The sequence below is a fragment of the Ranitomeya imitator genome, chromosome 3 (assembly GCF_032444005.1).
Source record: "Ranitomeya imitator isolate aRanImi1 chromosome 3, aRanImi1.pri, whole genome shotgun sequence".
Lineage (NCBI taxonomy): Eukaryota > Metazoa > Chordata > Amphibia > Anura > Dendrobatidae > Ranitomeya > Ranitomeya imitator.
The window spans coordinates 489,761,163-489,784,042 of NC_091284.1; the positions used below are offsets into that span (position 1 = coordinate 489,761,163).

General features: G+C 43.8%; 1 protein-coding gene across 11 annotated transcripts in view; it reads left to right on the forward strand.

Moving 5' to 3' along the window:
- The window catches only part of MAP4K4 (mitogen-activated protein kinase kinase kinase kinase 4), a 192,700-nt gene that overhangs the window by 161,738 nt on the left and 8,082 nt on the right, over window positions 1-22,880 (forward strand). For 4 of the 11 annotated variants that reach the window (XM_069757606.1, XM_069757611.1, XM_069757609.1 and 1 more), the window contains 7 exons: window positions 4,323-4,498; window positions 4,610-4,730; window positions 5,495-5,677; window positions 10,636-10,753; window positions 11,679-11,903; window positions 14,407-14,550; window positions 17,191-17,325. In XM_069757606.1, the coding sequence (XP_069613707.1) occupies window positions 4,323-4,498; window positions 4,610-4,730; window positions 5,495-5,677; window positions 10,636-10,753; window positions 11,679-11,903; window positions 14,407-14,550; window positions 17,191-17,325 (1,102 nt within the window). The remainder of the gene's footprint in view (window positions 1-4,322; window positions 4,499-4,609; window positions 4,731-5,494; window positions 5,678-10,635; window positions 10,754-11,678; window positions 11,904-14,406; window positions 14,551-17,190; window positions 17,326-22,880) is intronic. The other 7 variants (XM_069757608.1, XM_069757613.1, XM_069757616.1 and 4 more) reach the window with 3 other exon arrangements.

Sequence of the window (22,880 nt, forward strand, 5' to 3'; positions counted from 1 at the left end):
TTCTATGCTCTATAGATATCCAGGACGCCTACCTACATGTTCCAATATTTCCCGGACATCACCGTTTCCTGCGCTTCGCAGTGCAACAAGATCATTTTCAGTTCGTCGCCCTGCCGTTCGGTCTCGCAACCGCGCCAAGGGTGTTCACGAAAATCATGGCGGCGCTGATGGCCATTTTGAGAGTCAGAGGCTTGGTCCTGTTTCCATACCTCGACGAGATCCTCATCAAGGCTCCGTCCTTTGCTCAGGCCCGCGAAAGCTTGTCCATTGTCCTCGACACCTTTTCCCGTTTCGGATGGCTGGTCAACCGGAAGAAGTCCTGCCTTATTCCTTCTCAGCGCATCATCTTTCTGGGCATGCTCTTCGACACTCGTCAGTCCAGAGTCTTCCTTCCCAAGGACAAGAGATCCACCCTTTGTCGGGACATACTCTTGCTCCAGGGTCCTCGGCCTCCCTCCCTCCGATCGGCCATGAAGGTTCTGGGGAGGATGGTAGCTACCTTGGAAGCGATTCCCTTCACCCAATTCCATTCTCGACCCCTTCAGCAAGCCATTCTGTCTCAGTGGGACAGGTCGGTCTTCTCCCTGGATCGGCCGATCAGACTCTCCTTTCGGGTCAAGCGGTCTCTCAACTGGTGGCTGACGTCTCCTCTCATCTCCCAGGGCAGGTCCTTCCTTCCGGTTCACTGGCAGGTGGTGACAACGGATGCCAGCTTGATCGGCTGGGGTGCGGTTTTTCGCCACCTGACGGTTCAGGGCCGTTGGTCGCCGCAGGAATCTGCTCTGCCGATCAACGTCCTCGAAATTCGGGCCATCTTTCTGTCCCTCCGTCATTGGGAAAGGATCCTCAGGGGCCTTCCAGTCCGGATCCAGACGGACAACGCCACGGCTGTGGCATATGTCAACCATCAGGGGGGGACTCGGAGCTCCCTGGCCCTTGCCGAGGTATCCAAGATCCTCCTTTGGGCAGAGGCAACGGTTCCGGTGATATCCGCGGTGCATATCCCCGGCGTGGAAAACTGTGCCGCCGACTTCCTCAGCCGCGAGGGTCTCGCGGCAGGGGAATGGTCCCTGCATCCGGAGGTCTTCCATCAGATTTGTCTTTGATGGGGAACTCCGGATGTGGATCTCACGGCGTCTCGAATCAACAGGAAGGTTCCGCAATTCGTCTCCAGGTCACGCGATCCTCTCGCAGTGGGCGTCGATGCTCTGGCCATTCCTTGGTCACAGTTTGAGCTGCCCTACCTGTTCCCACCTCTTCCATTACTGCCCAAGCTGTTGAAGAAGATCAAAGCGGAAGGGGTGCCGGTCATCCTGATCGCCGCGGATTGGCCCAGGAGAGCTTGGTTCGCGGAGCTCGTCAACCTTCTCGCGGACGCTCCCTGGAGCCTTCCAGACAGGCCCGACCTGCTGTCCCAGGGTCCGATCTGCCACCCGAATTCTCGGTCGCTCAGTTTAACGGCGTGGCTGTTGAGACCGCGGTTCTAAGAGCGTCCGGCCTTTCGGACCGGGTGATTCACACCATGATTCAGGCTCGGAAGCCTTCGTCTTCCAGGATCTACTACCGCACCTGGAAGGCCTACTTCCGTTGGTGCGAGTCCAACCGCGTTCCGCCTATGGTTTTTTCCCTGCCTTCTCTTTTGGCCTTCCTTCAGGCAGGGCTGGATTCGGGCCTGGCTCTTAGTTCCCTGAAGGGCCAGGTCTCTGCGCTTTCCATCCTCTTTCAGAAGTCCTTGGCCTCTCGGCCACAGGTTAAGACCTTCTTTCAGGGGGTAGCCCACGCCGTCCCGCCGTACAGGGCCCCTGTGGAGGCATGGGACCTAAACCTAGTACTGGACGTTTTGAAGGTTTCTCCCTTTGAGCCTCTTAGGGAGATTCCTCTATCAGTGTTATCTTGGAAGGTGGCCTTTCTGGTGGCCATCACATCCATTCGCCGCGTTTCCGAGCTGGCGGCACTGTCTTGCCGCCCTCCGTTTTTGGTCATTCACCAGGACAAGGTGGTTTTCCGACCCCCACCTTCTTTTCTTCCTAAGGTGGTTTCCACCTTCCACCTCAACGAGGACATCGTTCTACCTTCCTTTTGTCCAGCTCCGACTCATCCTCTGGAGCGATCGTTGAACAAGCTGGACCTCGTCAGGGCAGTGAGGATTTATCTGGATAGAACATCCTCTTTCCGGAAGACGGATTCGTTTTTCGTCATTCCTGATGGCACGCGCAGAGGCCAGTCGGCTTCTAAAGCGACTATTGCTCGATGGATCAGAATGGCAATTTTGAAGGCTTACCGGGTCAAGAACAGAGTGCCCCCTCCTGGGATTAAGGCTCACTCTACCCGGGCCGTCGGCGCCTCCTGGGCGGTGCACCACAGGGCTTCCGCCCTACAGCTTTGCAAAGCGGCAACTTGGTCTTCCATCCACACGTTCGCCAAATTTTACAAGGTCCATACCTATGCATCGGCGGACGCCAGCCTAGGCAGAAGGATCCTGCAGGCGGCAGTGGTGAGTCCTCTGACCTGATGGAAGTCTGTTTTTTCCCGCCCTTGGGACTGCTTTGGGACGTCCCATGGTTTCTGTGTCCCCCAATGAGAGGCGATAAAGAAAACAGGATTTTTGGTTGCTTACCGTAAAATCTGTTTCTTGAAGCCTCCATTGGGGGACACAGCTCCCTCCCAATGTTTTCTGTTGTTATCTGTTCTATGACTGTTCTCACGTTACAGTTCTCAAGTTTGTGGTTATGGTTTTCCAACCTTGTTTCATTATCTCCTACTGCTTTCTCACTAACTGAAGAGTATAATGCCAGTCGGTGGGGTGTACACTGCAGAGGAGGAGCTAACTTTTTTATTTGCATAGTGTCAGCCTCCTAGTGGCAGCAGCATACACCCATGGTTCCTGTGTCCCGCAATGGAGGCTTCAAGAAACAGATTTTACGGTAAGCAACCAAAAATCCTGTTTTTTTTGTCTGTAATTGTCCTAAATTTAAAAATTTTCAATTAAAAAAATGATTTAAAATAAAAAATGGAAGAATTGACATGCATCAGATTTTCACAAACACTGCAGTGCTCAAATTCAGGCTGCATGTGCATGAGATTTCTGAACTCTCAATGCTACCTGAAAAAAAAAAACACCATAAAAACCTCTGCAGAATCGCCACGTGTAAACATACCCTTCAACTTTTGTTCTGTAGGTCACAAAGAGCATCTCTGCATGTCTGAATTTGGGATTACTATAAAGACAGTTGTAACAGTCCCAGCAATATCTTATCAAAATTTCTTGAGGCCCTTCCCAACTTGTCAATTCATGGTGCCCCTAATTTTTTTGACCTTTTGCTTCCACCCCTTACTTTAGATACCTCCCTTAGACTATAGTAGAGAGGAGGTGTTTGTTCATGGCCTTTGACGTTAGAGTATCTGATGAATTCACCAATCTGTGAACTTGTGTTATTACATAGATGTAGGTCCCACCTCTGGGAACCTCATTGATCGATATTTATGGCATACTGTTCATTATAAATATCCTTCATGATGTAGTCCTAATCTAGGGATACTTCTTTAATCATACACGTGTGGATGCTTGCTTATTATTTTCTTTTAAACATCTTTGTGTTTGTTGCCACTAATATTTTGTCCCCCATTTTTTGTCTTTTTTGGTTTATTTTTTTTATTGCATTCTAATCTGAATGGGCTTATTCAGGGAGAAGTGGTAAGTGCAATCTGATATTTTGTATCTGCTAATTGCCTGGCCGGCCAAAAATCCTTTTGAAAACATTAATAGAAGTCTGATCTCTCTGAGCCCTTTTCAATTAAACACTTTAAGGTTTTTCCTACCAAAATATCAGTGGAGTAGTAGCAGCTGCATCTCGCCTGTGGTTGGGAATAGAGTTGAGCGAATTTTTAAAAATTCGGTTCAGATTATGATCGGCGAATATTGCAAAAACAATATTTGCCTCCAAACACAGCCGAATGACATTGGAATCAATGGGAGTAGAAATGACCGAATATGTTCGAGTAACAATATTTCAGAACATATTCGCTCAACTCTAGTTGTGACATAACTAGGGGGGTTGAGAAAGAGCTTTCCAAAATAAAATAAGCTGCAGCACTTATTCAAAAATAAAAACCCAAACAATGGAAAGCGTTTTTTTTTGTTTTGTTTTTTTTTCTCCATGATTTGGTGTAATAGGCACATGTTCAATATTTTTTTTTCAGCTCCTGTTTGTTTTAGGAGCCTTTTTGTGTAGATTATATTTTTGCTGTAGGAAACTCAATTATGATTGAAAGCTATGGTTATCATTCATTTTTTTTGTTGTCTCCCTATTTTTCTATAAAAGGATCTCACTGCTTTGGCAAAAGAACTTCGTGCTGTGGAAGATGTGCGGCCGCTGCATAAAGTCACAGACTATTCTTCATCCAGTGAAGAATCTGGTACCACAGATGAGGAGGATGATGACATGGAGCAAGAAGGAGCAGATGAATCAACCTCCGGCCCTGAGGATGCCAGAGCGATGTACGACTTGCAGGCCCTCATACTGCTTCTGGCCTCGCTTGTCACAATAGTTTTAAGAACTTTTTATACACATTTGTTTTTGTTTTTTTTTGTTTTTTTTTCAATGCATAGGTCCTCTTTAAATTTAAGTAATGGAGAAACGGAATCTGTAAAAACGATGATTGTCCATGATGATGTTGAGAGCGAACCTGCCATGACTCCTTCCAAAGAAGGCACTTTAATCGTCCGACAGGTATGAACGAACCAGTAACTTGAACATAACCAACTCATCCATTCATGCTGTTCATTTTCCTGCATCTCATTTATGTTCTCAGCCCCCATACCTTATGGCAGATTACTTTTTGTTTCTTTGCATGTGCAATACATAGATGAAGTCCCATTAATTTGCTGCTTTCTGCATGCTCTGCCACAGACACTACTAATCTAATAAACCAGTGGTTTTCTGAACCAGAAGACTGTGCAGACCCTTTTTACGACCATAGGCACAGATAAGACCCTTTGTGATTTATTTTTCCCCCCTTAATGTTTAAAGTAAACAGTGGGGTGATCCCCATAACTAGAGTGATTTGTCTAAAACACTAACATTTTAATTGGTGCATAAAATGTGTGACACAATATTAAGCTTTTGCTTCAGAAAATACAAAGTTTATAAATTGGATTTCTGACTTCATACTTGGTGGTCCAGCAGTTTGCTCAAGGGTAGCTTTGGTAGATCTCTTTTATGGTCTGAAAGGCCACTTTGACGATTGCATTAATAAAAAAATTATCTTAAAATTGAGACCATCCTTGCCAAATATACAAGGCAAAAAGGATATGGTATTTAAAAAAAAAATCAAAACCCCTTCATACTGACTGGCCTCAAGACATGAAGTTACTTGGCATCTATAGCTGCCTCCCCCACAATCGGTTATTGTAGTCCAACGTGTAGAATTTTCCAGGGATAGTATGTACTTAAGCAGCACTTGAACAAGACAAGCGTGCCTGTTTTTTCTACAGAGTACAGTTGACAAAAAGCGTGCCAATCAACTTGAGAGCAATGGCTTTGCCGGGCGCATTCACCTCTTGCCAGATCTGTTACAGCAAAGCCATTCCTCCTCCACCACCTCTTCCCCATCCTCAAGTCAACCGACACCCACCATGTCCCCACAGACACCCCAGGACAAGTTAACTGCTAATGAGGTATGTCTGACACTAGCTGGCTGCTTTGGTCAGGAGGCATAAATCCCACAGTGGATGGGAACGCAAAATCTGGTCATGAGCTTCTGAATAATGCCACCCTAGATTATTCGTCCATACACAACTTAACATCACCATTCTGTTCACGGGTTGCACCATCATCTGCATGTCTTATTGTTCAATAAGTATACATTGCTACACTAAAGGATCATGGGAAGTGACAGCAGTTATCCCGGCTCTGTCACCCACTACTTTCCCTCATATGTACCTGCGTTATCCTGTGTGTATCATATTGATTTGTGTGTCCTTCATAGCTACTCTTTACACTATTAGGGAATGTGGATTTCTTTGGGCTGGAGTACGCAGAACAGAAGTAACTTGACATTTCACTATGTAGCTTAATGAAGCACTCTGGGTTTTATTTTTGTATCCCTGCACTCCCCACGTGACTGCCCAATCCCACTCTGCACTTCTTAGCAGGGCTGTGGAGTCGGAAAGCCAAACCTCCGACTCCTCAATTTCCAGGACACCGACTCCATAGCCCTGTTTCTTATACATTGTGCACTTCAGACACCACTAGAATGTCATATTTCACTCTGCTTCTTTCTCCTGGATGCTCTGCTATGAATCCCATGATGCATCAGCATTACACAGAATGTAGAGCCAGTACCATCTGTCTGCTGTGCTAACAGGGGTTGTTCTCTCCTCTATACTTCCCTTTAATGCGTTAATAGATCAGTATACAGTCAGAAGGATGAGCCCTCATCTTCTATATTATAAAGGCGTTCCATTAGCTGTGTAATAATCCTCATCAAATTCTCATCAACATGGAGAGAAGGTAGAACATTGCATGCAGTTTCATCATACCGAAAGTTCTGGTTCCTGATATGCAGACACCCCGAGGGGAACATAAAGCCATGTAATGCTCAGGAGGTCACCATGTGAACATATATGACTTAATTGTCAGTATACCTTGACTTTTATGAATGACACTGAAATCTATATAAAGGGGGACTAATGACAGATTGCAGTAAATAACAAAAAACGGAGTACTATTATAAAGAGGTTTGGAAGTCATCCCCTATACAGGTCCTTCTCAAAAAATTAGCATATAGTGTTAAATTTCATTATTTACCATAATGTAATGATTACAATTAAACTTTCATATATTATAGATTCATTATCCACCAACTGAAATTTGTCAGGTCTTTTATTGTTTTAATACTGATGATTTTGGCATACAACTCCTGATAACCCAAAAAACCTGTCTCAATAAATTAGCATATTTCACCCATCCAATCAAATAAAAGTGTTTTTTAATAACAAACAAAAAAACCATCAAATAATAATGTTCAGTTATGCACTCAATACTTGGTCGGGAATCCTTTGGCAGAAATGACTGCTTCAATGCGGCGTGGCATGGAGGCAATCAGCCTGTGACACTGCTGAGATGTTATGGAGGCCCAGGATGCTTCAATAGCGGCCTTAAGCTCATCCAGAGTGTTGGGTCTTGCGTCTCTCAACTTTCTCTTCACAATATCCCACAGATTCTCTATGGGGTTCAGGTCAGGAGAGTTGGCAGGCCAATTGAGCACAGTAATACCATGGTCAGTAAACCATTTACCAGTGGTTTTGGCACTGTGAGCAGGTGCCAGGTCGTGCTGAAAAATGAAATCTTCATCTCCATAAAGCATTTCAGCCGATGGAAGCATGAAGTGCTCCAAAATCTCCTGATAGCTAGCTGCATTGACCCTGCCCTTGATGAAACACAGTGGACCAACACCAGCAGCTGACATGGCACCCCACACCATCACTGACTGTGGGTACTTGACACTGGACTTCAGGCATTTTGGCATTTCCTTCTCCCCAGTCTTCCTCCAGACTCTGGCACCTTGATTTCCGAATGACATGCAAAATTTGCTTTCATCAGAAAAAAGTACTTGGGACCACTTAGCAACAGTCCAGTGCTGCTTCTCTGTAGCCCAGGTCAGGCGCCTCTGCCGCTGTTTATGGTTCAAAAGTGGCTTTACCTGGGGAATGCGGCACCTGTAGCCCATTTCCTGCACACGCCTGTGCACGGTGGCTCTGGATGTTTCCGCACCAGACTCAGTCCACTGCTTCCTCAGGTTCCCCAAGGTCTGGAATCGGTCCTTCTCCACAATCTTCCTCAGGGTCCGGTCTCCTCTTCTCGTTGTACAGCGTTTTCTGCCACATTGTTTCCTTCCAACAGACTTACCATTGAGGTGCCTTGATACAGCACTCTGGGAACAGCCTATTTGTTGAGAAATTTCTTTCTGGGTCTTACCCTCTTGCTTGAGGGTGTCAATGATGGCCTTCTTGACATCTGTCAGGTCGCTAGTCTTACCCATGATGGGGGTTTTGAGTAATGAACCAGGCAGGGAGTTTATAAAAGCCTCAGGTATCTTTTGCATGTGTTTAGAGTTAATTAGTTGATTCAGAAGATTAGGGTAATAGGTCGTTTAGAGAACCTTTTCTTGATATGCTAATTTATTGAGACAGGTTTTTTGGGTTATCAGGAGTTGTATGCCAAAATCATCAGTATTAAAACAATAAAAGACCTGACAAATTTCAGTTGGTGGATAATGAATCTATAATATATGAAAGTTTAATTGTAATCATTACATTATGGTAAATAATGAAATTTAACACTATATGCTAATTTTTTGAGAAGGACCTGTACATGAGGTAAGGGATAACTTCCTGGTCCCAAGAAATGGGGCTCTGAAAAGCCTTGTGTGAATGAAGCAAAGTCGATCAATTACACCGCTGCTCCGTTCACTTTTAGAAAAGTGCTGCACTCAGCTGGTCGTCTTCTATATCTATGAGGATCACATTAAAGGGAATCTGTCAGCAGGTTTTTGCTATGTAATCAGAGAGCACCATAATGTAGGCGCAGAGATCCTGATTACAGCGATGTCACGGTTTGAGCTGTGTTTTGCTGTTCCAATACAATTACTGTTTTATGAGCAAGAGATTATCACTACAAGACAACAGGTCTCATGCCTCCTCTCGTGCACCTTCACAAACCCTTGTTTATCGCTGACATTTTACAACTAGGACGGTCAATCAAAGAAGGAAGATAGGGGGACGGTGCACTGAATTGGCAACGCCAAGGGTGCACTAAGTTCCTGTGCTTGGTTTGACAAGTCATACTGTGATGACAAAGCCACTTTAAAGATGGTCTTTCTATTTACCCAATATACATTTACATTTTATTTTCCATGCTGTAATCCATCCATGAATGACAGCTCCAAATAATATGGATCTTAGACTCTCTCCCCCCACCACCACCAATCTTACTTTTCCTAATTGTTAAATAAAAAATAAGTGACAAATCTTTTAAAGGGAACCTGTTGTTAGGTTTTTGCCACCTAAACGGAGAGCAGCATAATGTAGGAACATAGACCCTACTTCCAGTGATATGACTTACTGGGCTGTTTGCTGTAGTTTTGCCAATATCATGGTTTTATCAGCAGGATATTATCACTAGAGGACTAGTAAAGCGGCGTTCATGTAATCCTCCTCATTTATAAGCTGAGCTCTTTATAACCCAACCACTGATTGGCAGCTTTCTGCCTATGCTCAGCATACACAGAACGCTGCTAATCGGTGATATGGGCAGGGTTATACAGAGCTCACCATGCAAAGAACAGTTAGATCTGCAGCAGATCAAATAGTCATTTTTATTTTAAAAAATGCTCTTCAATGGGCTAGCAAGTCTGGTGAAAAATTCTCCAATGTGACATCAGAAAATGTTCACTTTTTTTATTTTGGAATTTTTTAAATTGTGTTTTTATTTCATATTACAATCTGTATTAGAGAAAACTGAGAAAAGTTGCAATCTGCACACTGGCTACCGGGAGTGCAGGCCGGATAACAATGACCGCTCTGTACACAGGATCGCAATAGGTGATTTCTCCACTGCTGCTTTCACAGTGACCTTTGCACATGCTCATTAGATGCTTCAGTACAAAAGATAAGATCTCGGTCAGTCTAGTGCTGCTAATGTCATGGGGATTTCCTGAATAATAAAGTATAAATCCAAGTTAGATCCAGTGACCAGTGTGAAAACTGCCTGTTTTCTTAGGTTTAATATGGATTATTATATGAAAAATAAAATATCAATGTAAAAAAAAAATCAATTTAACATAAAAGCACAACATCTTAACTGTAGGTCATTTCCTGCTGGCACATTCCTTTTTAAATGGTAATTTTGCAAAGGGTGTTCAGATGACGTTCCACTTTTTTCTATATTGTATAACAATAGGCAGGAGTAGTTCTGACATGGCCTGTCCCTGTGTCAGAATGCACGTTGTCCCTGCAGTCATGCAGTGTGGCTGGCGGTTAGCAGATATTACCATTCTCTCCTGTAACGTGTGTATTGTTATAGAGCAGTTTGCTTAGCAATATGCGTTGAATTTGAGCTATATTTTTTCCCCACAATTTGCTAAAGTCGTTTCTTTTAGCTTTCCATTTGCATTACACGCTTTCTATAAACCCCCTGTGCTTGTCCTGTATTGCAAGCTTTATCAATCAAAATGGTTAACGTAGAAACTTGGAAGTTGTTTCCTTAGGTATAATAAGTCTGAAAATGGTGTTGTTTTGTGAGGGGATAGTATGTTTTCCCTATTAGCTCAGTAGTGCATAATGATGACTCTTCCGAAACTAGTTGGTGAATTATCAATTTGAATTGAAATAATTTTTTGCCATAATATTTTCGCTTACAATATTTTCTTTGTGAGATTAAGTAGATGGACACTACAAATGTATGGAACACGCGTACATATTTCATAATGTAATTTTCCATCATACTTGTAATTTGGTGTAGCCAATGTGCCGCCCTCTGCTCCCATGTCCGACATCTGAAGGGTGTTCAGTATGATTACTTTTTTGTTCTTGCTGTATTTGTTTTCTGACTTTTCACGTATTTTTCCTTGCAGACCCAGTCCGCAAGTAACACTCTTCAGAAACACAAATCTTCTTCCTCATTTACACCTTTTATTGATCCTCGCTTACTCCAGATTTCTCCGTCCAGTGGAACAACTGTTACATCAGTGGGTAGGTACCCTCATAGTAGTAGGAAAGGGGATGCTAGTGCTTCATTTTACACAGAGGAGGAATGAGTTGAACAAGTTAACATGCTAAAGACAAATAGGAGTGTTCTTAAATCATTCTTCCTTCTGACTTAGGAAGGCTACAGTAACTTTGCTTCCTTAAGAAGACCATTCTCTGTATCAATCAGATTTGCTTTGCTCTCATTTTGTAAGCTTGGGCATGTGTAAACAAGAGTGTATGTTTCTTGTGCTCCACGCTAACTGCTTCCTTGCTTCTAACAACTTTACAGTGCTCATGAATGTCCCACATTTACATAGGTCTGTATTCCACTAGTGTAGCCTGACCACCTCAACCTGTACCAGCAGTGCAGGGGAGACACTGTGAGCTGGGATTAATCTCCGAGAAAGCGTTTATTCTACACATCTGCTGTTTTCCTTTCCTTCACTTTTGGATGGTCATTATGCTATGGCCCAATATGTATTTTATTTGTGGTGTTGTTGACCATGGTATGATAAAACTGAATCTAACCTTCATTTCTACATCCTGTGCGTTGCTGGCCACCTTTTCAATAAAGGTTTGATACTTCACTGCATGCAGAGCTTAGTTTCTCTTTTCTTCTTGTTTTTTTTTTTAAACCCAAATATTCAGATGGGATGTCCAGCATGCTAAATTTGTGGGTCATATTTATCCGTGTCTTACAGCTGTAGTCACAGATTATATACCCAACCCTGTTCACTAAACTTCAGAGCTCCCTAATGTAAACCTTCTGGATTGTCTGTGTTGACAGTGTACATATACCTAGGGCCCTGTGTTTCCCCCACGCCTTGTAGTGCCATCTGCCTCTCCACCCTGCTTGCTGTGTGCAGTGTAATAAGAAATGAAATGATAAGGTTTTGTCATTGAACATGTGATTGCTTATATCTTTCAGGTACATACATGCGCACACTGGAAGCTAACCTTAAAAATACTAATTTTATTTTAGTGGGATTTTCCAGTGAAGCGCTGAGGCCAGATGCTATGAGGCAGGATCCCACAAGGAAAGGATCCGTTGTTAATGTTAATCCCACAAACACAAGGCCACAGAGTGATACGCCTGAGATTCGCAAATACAAGAAGAGATTTAACTCTGAAATTCTTTGTGCAGCGCTATGGGGTGAGCTACTGTGTAAAGGCAAAATATATATATATAGATAGATAGTATAGCAAGTGCAATATAATATAGATTGATATTAGAGTTTCTGCAACCAAAATGTTGCTTTTCTATATTGTAGCTCATGCATTTTAGAACAAACTAATAAATTCTAGTTTTGCCGATATGAAATGCATAACAAGCACCTTCCTCTGCATGTTGACATTCAGCTGCACGTGACTCCAAATACATTGAAGCTTGATGCTTCACTAATGGTTCTGCAGAGCTAGGCAAACCAGTTTGACTTTTTCACTCGCAAGCAAAATTTTGAGAAAAGGTTACTTTTAAAGGGAACCTGTCACCCCCAAAATCGAGGGAGAACTAAGCCCACCGGCATCAGGGGCTTATCTACAACATTCTGTAATGCTGTAGATAAGCCCCCGATATATCCTAAAAGATGAGAAAAAGAGGTTAGATTCTACTCACCTGGGCGGGCGGTCCGATCCGATGGGCGTCGCGGTCCAGTGCCTCCCATCTTCATAGGATGACGTCCTCTTCTGGTCTTCATGCTCCGGCGCAGGCGTACTTTGTCTGTCCTGTTGAGGGCAGAGCAAAGTACTGCAGTGCGCAGGCGCCGGGAAAGGTCAGAGAGGCCCAGCGCCTGCGCACTGCAGTACTTTGCTCTGCCCTCAACAGGACAGACAAAGTACGCCGGAGCTGGAGCGTGAAGACCAGAAGAGGACATCATCTGATGAAGATGGGAGGCGCCGGACCGGACCGCGACACCCACCGGACCGGGAACGCCCCTGGGTGAGTATAATCTAACCTCTTTTTCTCATCTTTCAGGATACATCGGGGGCTTATCTACAACATTCTAGAATGCTGTAGATAAGCCCCTGATGACGGTGAGCTTACCTCACCATCGATTTTGGGGGTGACAGGTTCCCTTTAATCCTCCCATGAGAATATATCATATTAGATATGCTCTTGATGAGGCCCAAATGTACAACAAAACATTATTTACTATTGTTGTCAAATTCATTTTTTGTGACTCCCCTAGGTGTAAATACATAGATGTGACTTCATTATAGTAAAATATCACTCTAAGTTACAGGTAGCAGATTTTTTTTTTTTTTTTTAAGAACAAAAATGAAATGAGACTGTCTTACTGCTATATTAATCAAGTAAAACCTGTCAGACATACAGTATACACACCTTCATGGGAAATGGAGCTCTGTTTTGCTAGATATGGTTCGTTTACTATGGAACATTATATTTTCAGTTCTTTGTCCTTGTACTTTCTTGACTGACAAGCTCCAAGCTAAGTGCAGTAGATTGATCACTTTTTAGTATACTGTACCTATAGTTGAGTTAGAGGTATTCTTCTATTATTAGAGTGCTTTAATTGAGTAGTTGCAGTTGACTTGCTTTTTATATTTATTAGTCTCCTGCAATGACTGCTTTTATTTTTCATTGTGTACAGCTGGTTTCCATCGAGCTCTGGCACCAGTCTGTCCAGCCCTGGCCAAGTGTGTGATGTAGTTACATTCCAGGAGAAAAATTAGCTAATTAGCCCCTAACATCCCAGCTCTCTCTAACCCATTGATTTGTATACAGCAGTTATCTGCTCACCTCCCTCACACTCGGCTCCTGACAAGGTTCTGTTATAAATCTTGCTAAATCGCCAGCAGCCAACATCTCTTCTCCCAGAGTAGTTCTCTTAATCACGGCTCTCACTGTCCAGAGCTGTGTGCCCTGTTATTTTTATATGCCTGTATATTATCAGTGTACACTCCAGAACAAACCATTGATAACTGGATGTGTTAGAGCAGAACTTGTGCTGAGCTTTATAATTCTGCTGATACTACAGCTCTACCACTCACCAGAGCTGTCTCTGAGTGCCCATCCCACCAAAAACCTGGAAGTGAGGAGACTGTAGGGCAGAGGTCCCCAACTCCAGGCCTCGAGGGCCGCCAACAGTGCAGGTTTTCAGGATTTCTTTAGTATTGCATCGGTGGTAATGTGATCATCTGCACAGGTGATGATTCCAACCCCTGTGCAATACTAAGGATATCCTGAAAACCTGCACTGTTGGCGGCCCTTGAGGCCTGGAGTTGGGGACCACTGCTGTAGGGAGACAGCATAGCTCTGAGCTGCCCAAAAGACCTCTTGAGAATGCCCCCTTTTCAGAAATTTTTTTTTTCGTAACGTAGTAAAAGGCAATTTATTGTGCCAGTTATATACTATGCTTACAAAATTATTTCTAACAATAGAAAATGCATAAATGTCTGTGGTAACCAAACAGCTAATATTTCAAATGTTCTCATACTTTCTTTTTTTTTTTTCTCTTTTTGAGTTAAGTTGGTCTCTGTTGAATGCACAAAATGATTCCATAACCAATTAAATAGGAATAATTCTTGTTTTTAAATAATTATGTATTTTGTATCATTGTGATGTTTTTAGGGACCTGACACAAATTATAATGCTTTACTCATTTTTTTTATTTTTTTTTTATTCCCTCTCACAGGTGTAAATCTATTGGTTGGCACTGAAAGTGGATTAATGCTCTTAGACCGAAGTGGTCAGGGAAAAGTTTATCCCCTCATCAACAGAAGGCGATTTCAGCAAATGGATGTCCTTGAGGGTTTAAATGTCCTGGTTACAATATCAGGTAAAGGTAGAGTCATATGCAGACTTGCTGGAACTGGGGTAAATGAGCCAATGTAGTGACCGTTTTAAAGGGAACCTGTCACCAGAAAAAAACAAATGCTGTTAATCTGACGGTTAATAGCGTTACTAACCTGCCCGGCGCCCGCATTTATCAGAACGCTGCTTGGAGAAAATAAACTTTATTCAGCCACTGGGAGGCGTGGGTGCCTGTCCAGTCATCACGAGCAGTGGCGGTAATTCCGTCTCCGGCCTTGACTGACAGCTGGCCATAAAGCTGAGCCAGTGTCAGTCAGGGACGGGGGCAAGGTTACTGCCGCCGCTCTGTATTTTCTGTATTTTTTTCTGATGACAGGTTTGCTTTAATTTTTGTTAGGCGTTTTAGTGGATTTGTTGGATCTATTAATGATTTTCTATACTTAATACATGACTTTAATTTTATGGCCCATATTTTTATTTATTTTATGTGCGTATATGGCACCATTAATTGAGCTTTACAGACCTAATCATCACTGTCCCCATTGGAACTCTCAAACCATATTCTCTATCAAATATGTCTTTTTGGAGTGTGGGAGGAAGCCATAGCACCCATGGGAACTCCAAGCAAACATGGGGAGAACATACAAACTCCTTGCAGATTCTCGATCTCTGATACTTAGACCCTCTAAAGCAGAGGTGCACAACCTTTTTGGGTCCAAGGACCCCATTGTCATACTGAACCAATCTTGGGGACTACACTAAAAACGAAGGGGCTATTGCCTTCTATTTAGAAATAGATTCTGCTCCTAAATCCACATAAAAAAGTGTCAAATAGTTTTTAAACTGATTGTAATGGGGAAGAACTCCTATAGCGCACACACTATCCTCAACAGTTTGCAGAGAAACTAATACAAAGCGTTTTTACAGGTTAATATTTTTATGTGGATTTGCAGTATAGTACACTTCCAAATTCTCTTAAATTCCTCTGTGAATAGGCCCTAAAGAGTAAGAGGTCATGTATGCACACGGCTTCCGAGAATAGATCATAGATACTTTGCTTACTACCTAATGAGTCAGACTACAGTGGAGCGAGCACTGACCCGGAAGGCCACCTGTCTAATGCACCTTTCTAGAATGGTCCAGAGACCCCATTCTTCTGATGTATGAGACTTCCAGAGATGTTTACGCCACGCACCACCAGTGCTTGCCAGTCCTGGCTCCTTAGCTGCTGCCATTACTCTTCTGTGTGGATGTTCTCATACACCTAACCTATCAGACAAGCATGTTTCTGTCCAAATGGTTAGGAACTGCACAGAATGGATTTCTGGGCCACCTGAAGCCCCTGGGTCGCAGGTGGTGCTTCCCTGCTCTAAAGGGCTTGCCTCTAGGTTTATTTGCAGTATTGTCATGCTGTGCTTTTTATAAGTGCAGCATGGAGTTTAAAGGCCCCTTCACATTAAGCGACGCTGCAGCGATACCGACAACGATCCGGATCGCTGCAGCGTCGCTGTTTGGTCGCTGGAGAGCTGTCACACAGACAGCTCTCCAGCGACCAACGATCCTGAAGTCCCCGGGTAACCAGGGTAAACATCGGGTTACTAAGCGCAGGGCCGCGCTTAGTAACCCGATGTTTACCCTGGTTACCAGCGTAAAAGTAAAAAAAAACAAACACTACATACTTACCTACCGCTGTCTGTCCCCGGCGCTCTGCTTCTCTGCACTCCTCCTGTACTGGCTGTGAGCACAGCGGCCGGAAAGCAGAGCGGTGACGTCACCGCTCTGCTTTCCGTCTGACCGACGCTCACAGCCAGTACAGGAGGGGTGCAGAGCACAGCGCCGGGGACAGACAGCTGAAGGTAAGTATGTAGTGTTTTTTTTTTTTTTTTACTTTTACGCTGGTAACCAGGGTAAACATCGGGTTACTAAGCGCGGCCCTGCGCTTAGTTACCCGATGTTTACCCTGGTTACCAGTGAAGACATCGCTGGATCAGTGTCACACACGCCGATCCAGCGATGTCCACGGGAGATCCAGCGACGAAATAAAGTTCTGGACTTTGTTCAGCGACCAACGATCTCCCAGCAGGGGCCTGATCGTTGGTCACTGTCACACATAACGATTTCCTTAACGATATCGTTGCTACGTCACAAAAAGCAACGATATCGTTAACGATATCGTTATGTGTGAAGGTACCTTAAGTCCATTGTAAAAGGCTTTTTTATTTTAGTAAGGAATATTTAGCTGTGTCTCCTGAAGAAGCACTGCTCGAAGGGACCCCACATTGTGCCAAATAGAAGAAAAGCCAAGGGTAGGGGCGGAGAGGAAGTGCTGGAGTTGTGAAGAATAAATGGCATTTATTTTTTAGATTTTTATTTTTTTTTGCAATTGTAAGTCTGTGGACTGAAAAAACAAAAAATATAAAAATTATATGAAAATCCTTTTAACTATGAGCCATGCAAGAACCATCTGAGCTGCGTTAAAGAAAAATGTATTCTATATAGCTATGGCGTTGACAGCCGAGTAAGGAAAAATGCCACAAGAAAAATCATATAATTTGTAGTGTTTCAAAACGTCATGGCAAGTTATTCTTCTGAAAAATAGTTGTCAAGTCATCCTTAATGCCTAGATTTATTTTACATTAAGTGTTGTGCACTTTATTTTTAACAGGAAAGAAGAACAAGTTGCGAGTGTATTACTTGTCTTGGTTAAGAAACAAAATTCTCCACAATGACCCAGAGGTTGAGAAGAAACAAGGCTGGACAACTGTTGGCGATTTGGAGGGTTGTGTGCACTACAAAGTTGGTAGGTATACAAGGAGTCCTTTCATATGGTTCTTGAACATTCAGAAGTGATTCACTTATAATGTTCATATTCTGCAAAAACTTTTTACAATGGATCTCTTTAGCCTAGATTAAAGGGAATCTGTCATGTTGCTAATATCTGATCTGTAGGCAAGATCTTATAGAGCAGACGTCGCTGGTCAAATTGATACACATTTTTCTAGGGAAAGTTTAGTACAACATACATTTAACCCTTTGGAATCCCTGGTGTTTTTATGCATAGGAGTTCAGTGGGCGGTTCTGTTCGGTGATTGACTGTCTTCCCTATATGACTGAACACAGAGATAGCTGTCAATCACAGAGTAGGACAACCCATTGTAGTATACATCTGATCACCTAGGATCTCTATGAATACATTGCAGGTGATACTGAATACTTTCCAACAAACCTGTAGATCATTCTGCTCAGCTTCTCCTTCCCTAAACTATGTCCCCGCCTAATTATAAAGTGCTGTGGAATATGTTGGTGCTATATAAAATAAAATTATTATTATTATGTGGTGTCCTCAGTTAGGTCTCCATGTAGAAAGTGACGGGTTCCCTTTAAGCATGAGTCTCTTCCCTGTCAGGCCATATGTTTTATAGTTAACTATGAATTTAACTCAAATATGCTTTGCATATTTTAGCGATATATTTCAAGTTTTCTCATGTTTTTTTTTCTTTTAATATTGAAAAGTTTAAATTTTATGAACATCTTTGTACTGAATTATTTTTTTAATTGTCCATTTACAGGGATCCTGTGAGCAGTATTGCGTTGTGCAACCGACAGGGTGAGGTTGGTAACGTTCTACTGATTACAATAGTACCTTGGTTGATGGTGGTGTTCTGCTTAGGCTAGGTTCACATTGCGTTAGTGCAATCCGTTTAGCGGATACGCTAACGGAATGCGCTAACACAATGTCCAAAAAGGGATCGCGTTTGGCAATCCCGCTAGCGCAGATGCCCGATCTGCGCTAGTGAAGAACGGACCCTGAACGCTGCAAGCAGCGTTCGAGGTCCGTCCAAAAATAACGGGACATCGCTGACGTATGCCAAAATGGCATACGTTAGCGATGCGTTAGCGATCCGTTAGCACATTGCATTCAATGAGCGTGCTAACGGATCTGTTACATAGCGTTAATTGCGACAATTGCGCCATGTAACAGATTCCATTAGCGGACACCCACTAACGCAATGTGAACCTAGCCTTATTCATCAGTATGGCTTATGACAGGTCACTGATCCCTCACTGACCTGCCCCCTATTTTCATACTGAATATAATATGTATTGAAAAAAAATCACATTCAGCAAGAAGGTGCCTGCGCTGCAGCATGATCGCATCTATAATATGCATTAAATTGTTTTATTTAGTCATATACATTTATCCGGAAGAAAAAAAAATTCTAAAAAATGGTACCGGCCGCTCCTGCGCAGTACCATCTATCGGTGATCTTATAGATGCTGCTGTGTGGCCTGCGGCATTTTGAGAACATTTTTTTTTCTTTTCAATACATATTATATTCAGTATGTAAAATAGGGGGCAGGTCAGTGAGGTATCAGTGACCTGTCATATGCCGCCCATACAGATGAATAAGCAGAGCGCCACCATCAACCAAGGTATCATTGTAATTAGTATAACAGCGTTGACCTGACACTGTAGGTTACTGTGCACAATCCTGCTGACAGGTTCCCTTTAATGCAGAATTAAGCAACTTTCCAGTTAGTCTTCTATTATTAATAGAGCTACTGTTTCTAAAATAGATCAGACTGCACACTGCTCCCGTCTAAATGTCTGTAAATGTCTGCGGTTCACTCCCTATTATGTCCAGGAAAGGGGTAATAGTTTATACATGGCTGGTGAGAAAGGGAGGAAAGTGTTGACTGGAAAGGATACTGGACAAGCTATACAAAAGGATATATGAGGAGAAAACACCCTGTAGATTTTGCAGGGGCAGGGAGGGGAACATTGCACACTCCTCCACATTAAGTGCAGGAATGATACTGTGCTGACACATGAGAGCACAGGGGTCTAAATTTAAATCAAAGACCTTGCCCTGTCCTGGATTGCCTCATACCTTTCCGATTGCACATTTAGCGTTTCCCACTTCCACACTACCTCCTCATCCTGCCCTCTCTCTGTTAGAGTTCCTCAAGGCGCTGTCCTAGGGCCCCTACTTTTTTCCATCTATACCCTTGGCCTAGGACAACTCATAAAGTCCCATGGCTTCCAGTACCACCAGTATGCGGACAACACTCAGATCTACCTCTCTGGCCCAGATGTCACCTCTCTGCTGTCCAGAATCCAGGAGTCTCTATCAGCCATATCCTCCTTCTTCACCTCTCGCTTCCTAAAACTCAATGTAGACAAAATCGAACTCATCATCTTTCCCCCATCTCGCTTATCCCCTCTACCTGATCTGTCTATTATGGTAAACTGCATCACGCTCTCTCCTGCACCTGAAATCCGCTGCCTCGGGGTAACTCTCGACTCTACCCTGTCCTTTAAACCGCATGTCCAAACTCTTGCCACCTCCGGTCGCCTCCAACTCAAAAATATTGCCAGAATCCATCCCTTCCTCAGCCCACAATCTACTAAAACTCTTGTGCATGCCCTCATCATCATCTCCCGCCTCGACTACTGTAACATTCTCCTCTGTGGCCTCCCCGCTCTGTGTCTTCAACTCTGCTGCCCGGCTAATCCACCTCTCTCCTCGCTACTTCCCTGTTTCTCTCCTCTGCAAATCCCTCCACTGGCTCCCAATTCCTCAACGAATCCAGTTCAAACTACTAACACTGATCTACAAAGCCATCCACAACCTGTCTCCTCCCTATATTTATGAACTAATCTCCCAATATCTTCCCTCACGTAATCTACGATCCTCCCAAGACCTCCTACTCTCCTCCACACTTATTCGTTCCTCACACAACCGCCTCCAAGATTTCTCCCGAATATCCCCCATCCTCTGGAATTCCATGCTCAACACGTCCGATTATCCACCACCCTCCGATCCTTCAGACCGGAACCTGAAAACCCATCTCTTCAGGAAAGCCTACAGCCTGCAATAACCATTCTGCCGCGTCACCACCACTAGAGCTGCCGCACCCCCGACCTTCTGTCTCTTCCCCATTACCCCATAGAATGTAAGCCCGCAAGGACAGGGTCCTCTCCTCTCTGTACCAGTCTGTCATTGTAAGTTTGTTTACTGTAAACGATATCTATAACTCTGTACGTAACCCCTTTCTCATGTACAACACCATGGAATTAATAGCGCTATATAAATTAATAATAATAATAATAATAATAATAATAATAATAATAAATTGATGGTGACTGCAGCCTAAAACTTGAAGTCCCCCCTCTAGCTGAGTTTTTTTTTTTCATTTGTTAGCCATCTGTAACATATGTTAAATAAAATTCTTATTCGTTCCTCGTCTTCTGCCATTTCCAGCACTGCTCTGGTCATCTTTTGCATCATATGACCATAATTGTTACCAGCTGTCACCACACACCCGGGGTGCCAGAATACACTTTCTCATTGTTAGTCTAAGGCTCTCATAGAGTTGACATTGAGAGGAATTACCATATATACTCGAGTATAAGCTGAGATTCCCTGCTTCTCTGATGGTCTCTGGCGCCCGCAGCTCTTCTTGTGTTCAGCAGTCACGTGGTACCACTCATTAAAGTAATGAATATGGACGCGACTCCACTCTGATAGGCGTGGAGCGCATATTCATTACTTTAATGAGCGGTACAAGGTGACCGCTGAACACAGGAACAGGCTGCCGGCGCCAGAGACCATCGGAGAAGCAAGGACCATGCCAGGAGGAGGTGAGTATGACAGGGGAGGGTGAGCCATGAGATATTCACCTGTCCCCGGTCGAACGCCGGGCCCTGTCTTCCGCGTCCTCTGGCTGTGACGTTCAGGAAAGAGGGCACGATGACGTGTTTAATGCGTGCCCTCTGCCTGATCAGTCACTGCAGAGACCCGGATGACACAGCTGCGCGTGGCAGTGGAACGGGGATAGGTGAATATTGCAAGTGCCCGGTGTCCTGAGCAAGTGGCGACTCCTGCACCTGGACCCCATAGCGCGCCGGTTTCGCCGCCGGCTCAGGATACCGACACCTGACAACCCCAGCGAAGAGAGGTGAGTATGTCTTTTTTTTTTTTTTTTTTTGTAATCGCAGCGGCATATTACTCTGTGGAGCATCTTATGGGGCCATCAACTTTGTGCAGTATTATATGGGGCATAATATTCTATGGAGCATCTTATGGGGCCATCATTAACCTTTTATGCAGCATTATATGGGGGCATATTTTAATATGGAGCATCTTATGGGGCCCATCATGAACTCTATGGAGCATTATAAGGGGCTCCTGATTCAAACACGTAACCTACTGATGACTCAATTAATTTTACTTTTATTGGTATCTATTTTTACTTTTGACATTTACCGGTAGCTGCTGCATTTCCTACCCTAGGCTTATACTCGAGCCAATAAGTTTTCCCAGTTTTTTGTGGCAAAATTAGGGGGTCGGCGTATACTCGGTCGGCTTATACTCGGGTCGGCTTATACTCGAGTATATACGATAACTGTACGCTTGTATGGCAACAAGAAAGAGCTGTGGTTACATGATGCAGGCGTGGGACCCGACTGGAGCGGCCCAAGATTTTATGTTGTAAGTCGTCTTCTTTTTTTTTTTTTTCATGCACACATTGAACATACTTCACTGATGGCTAACAAATGCTGAAATAACCAAAAATGCTGGAATGGGAATAGATAGGGGTTCTACAAGAATGAATTGTGACATGGGCATTATATTTGAAGAGAAACTGCACCTCAGAGCATGCACAATTCTTCGTAATTAGATTGAAATATGTCCATGACTTGTGTCTGGTTTTGCTTTTAACTCCATCTACCTGAATACAAATGAGCATCAGTGCCAGATGTAGTCCAAGGACAGACAGTTTCTGAGACAAATGATCTAAAGATTCTTGGCAACTCTAAAGATCCAGCACATTTTTACTTCTTCTGAGGAGAGGTCCACAATGTTAGTTCAAAGATGAATCATTTATTAGAACTTGTGTATGTTCATTACTTTAATGAGCGGTACCAGGTGACCGCTGAACACAGGAACAGCCTGCCGGCGCCAGAGACCATCGGAGAAGCAAGGACCATGCCAGGAGGAGGTGAGTATGACAGGGGAGGGTGAGCCATGAGATATTCACCTGTCCCCGGTCCAACGCCGGGCCCTGTCTTCCGCGTCCTCTGGCTGTGACGTTCAGGAAAGAGGGCACGATGACGTGTTTAATGCGTGCCCTCTGCCTGATCAGTCACTGCAGAGACCCGGAAGACACAGCTGCGCGTGGCAGTGGAACGGGGATAGGTGAATATTGCAAGTGCCCGGTGTCCTGAGCAAGTGGCGACTCCTGCACCTGGACCCCATAGCGCGCCGGTTTCGCCGCCGGCTCAGGATACCGACACCTGACAACCCCAGCGAAGAGAGGTGAGTGTCTTTTTTTTTTTTTTTTTTTTTT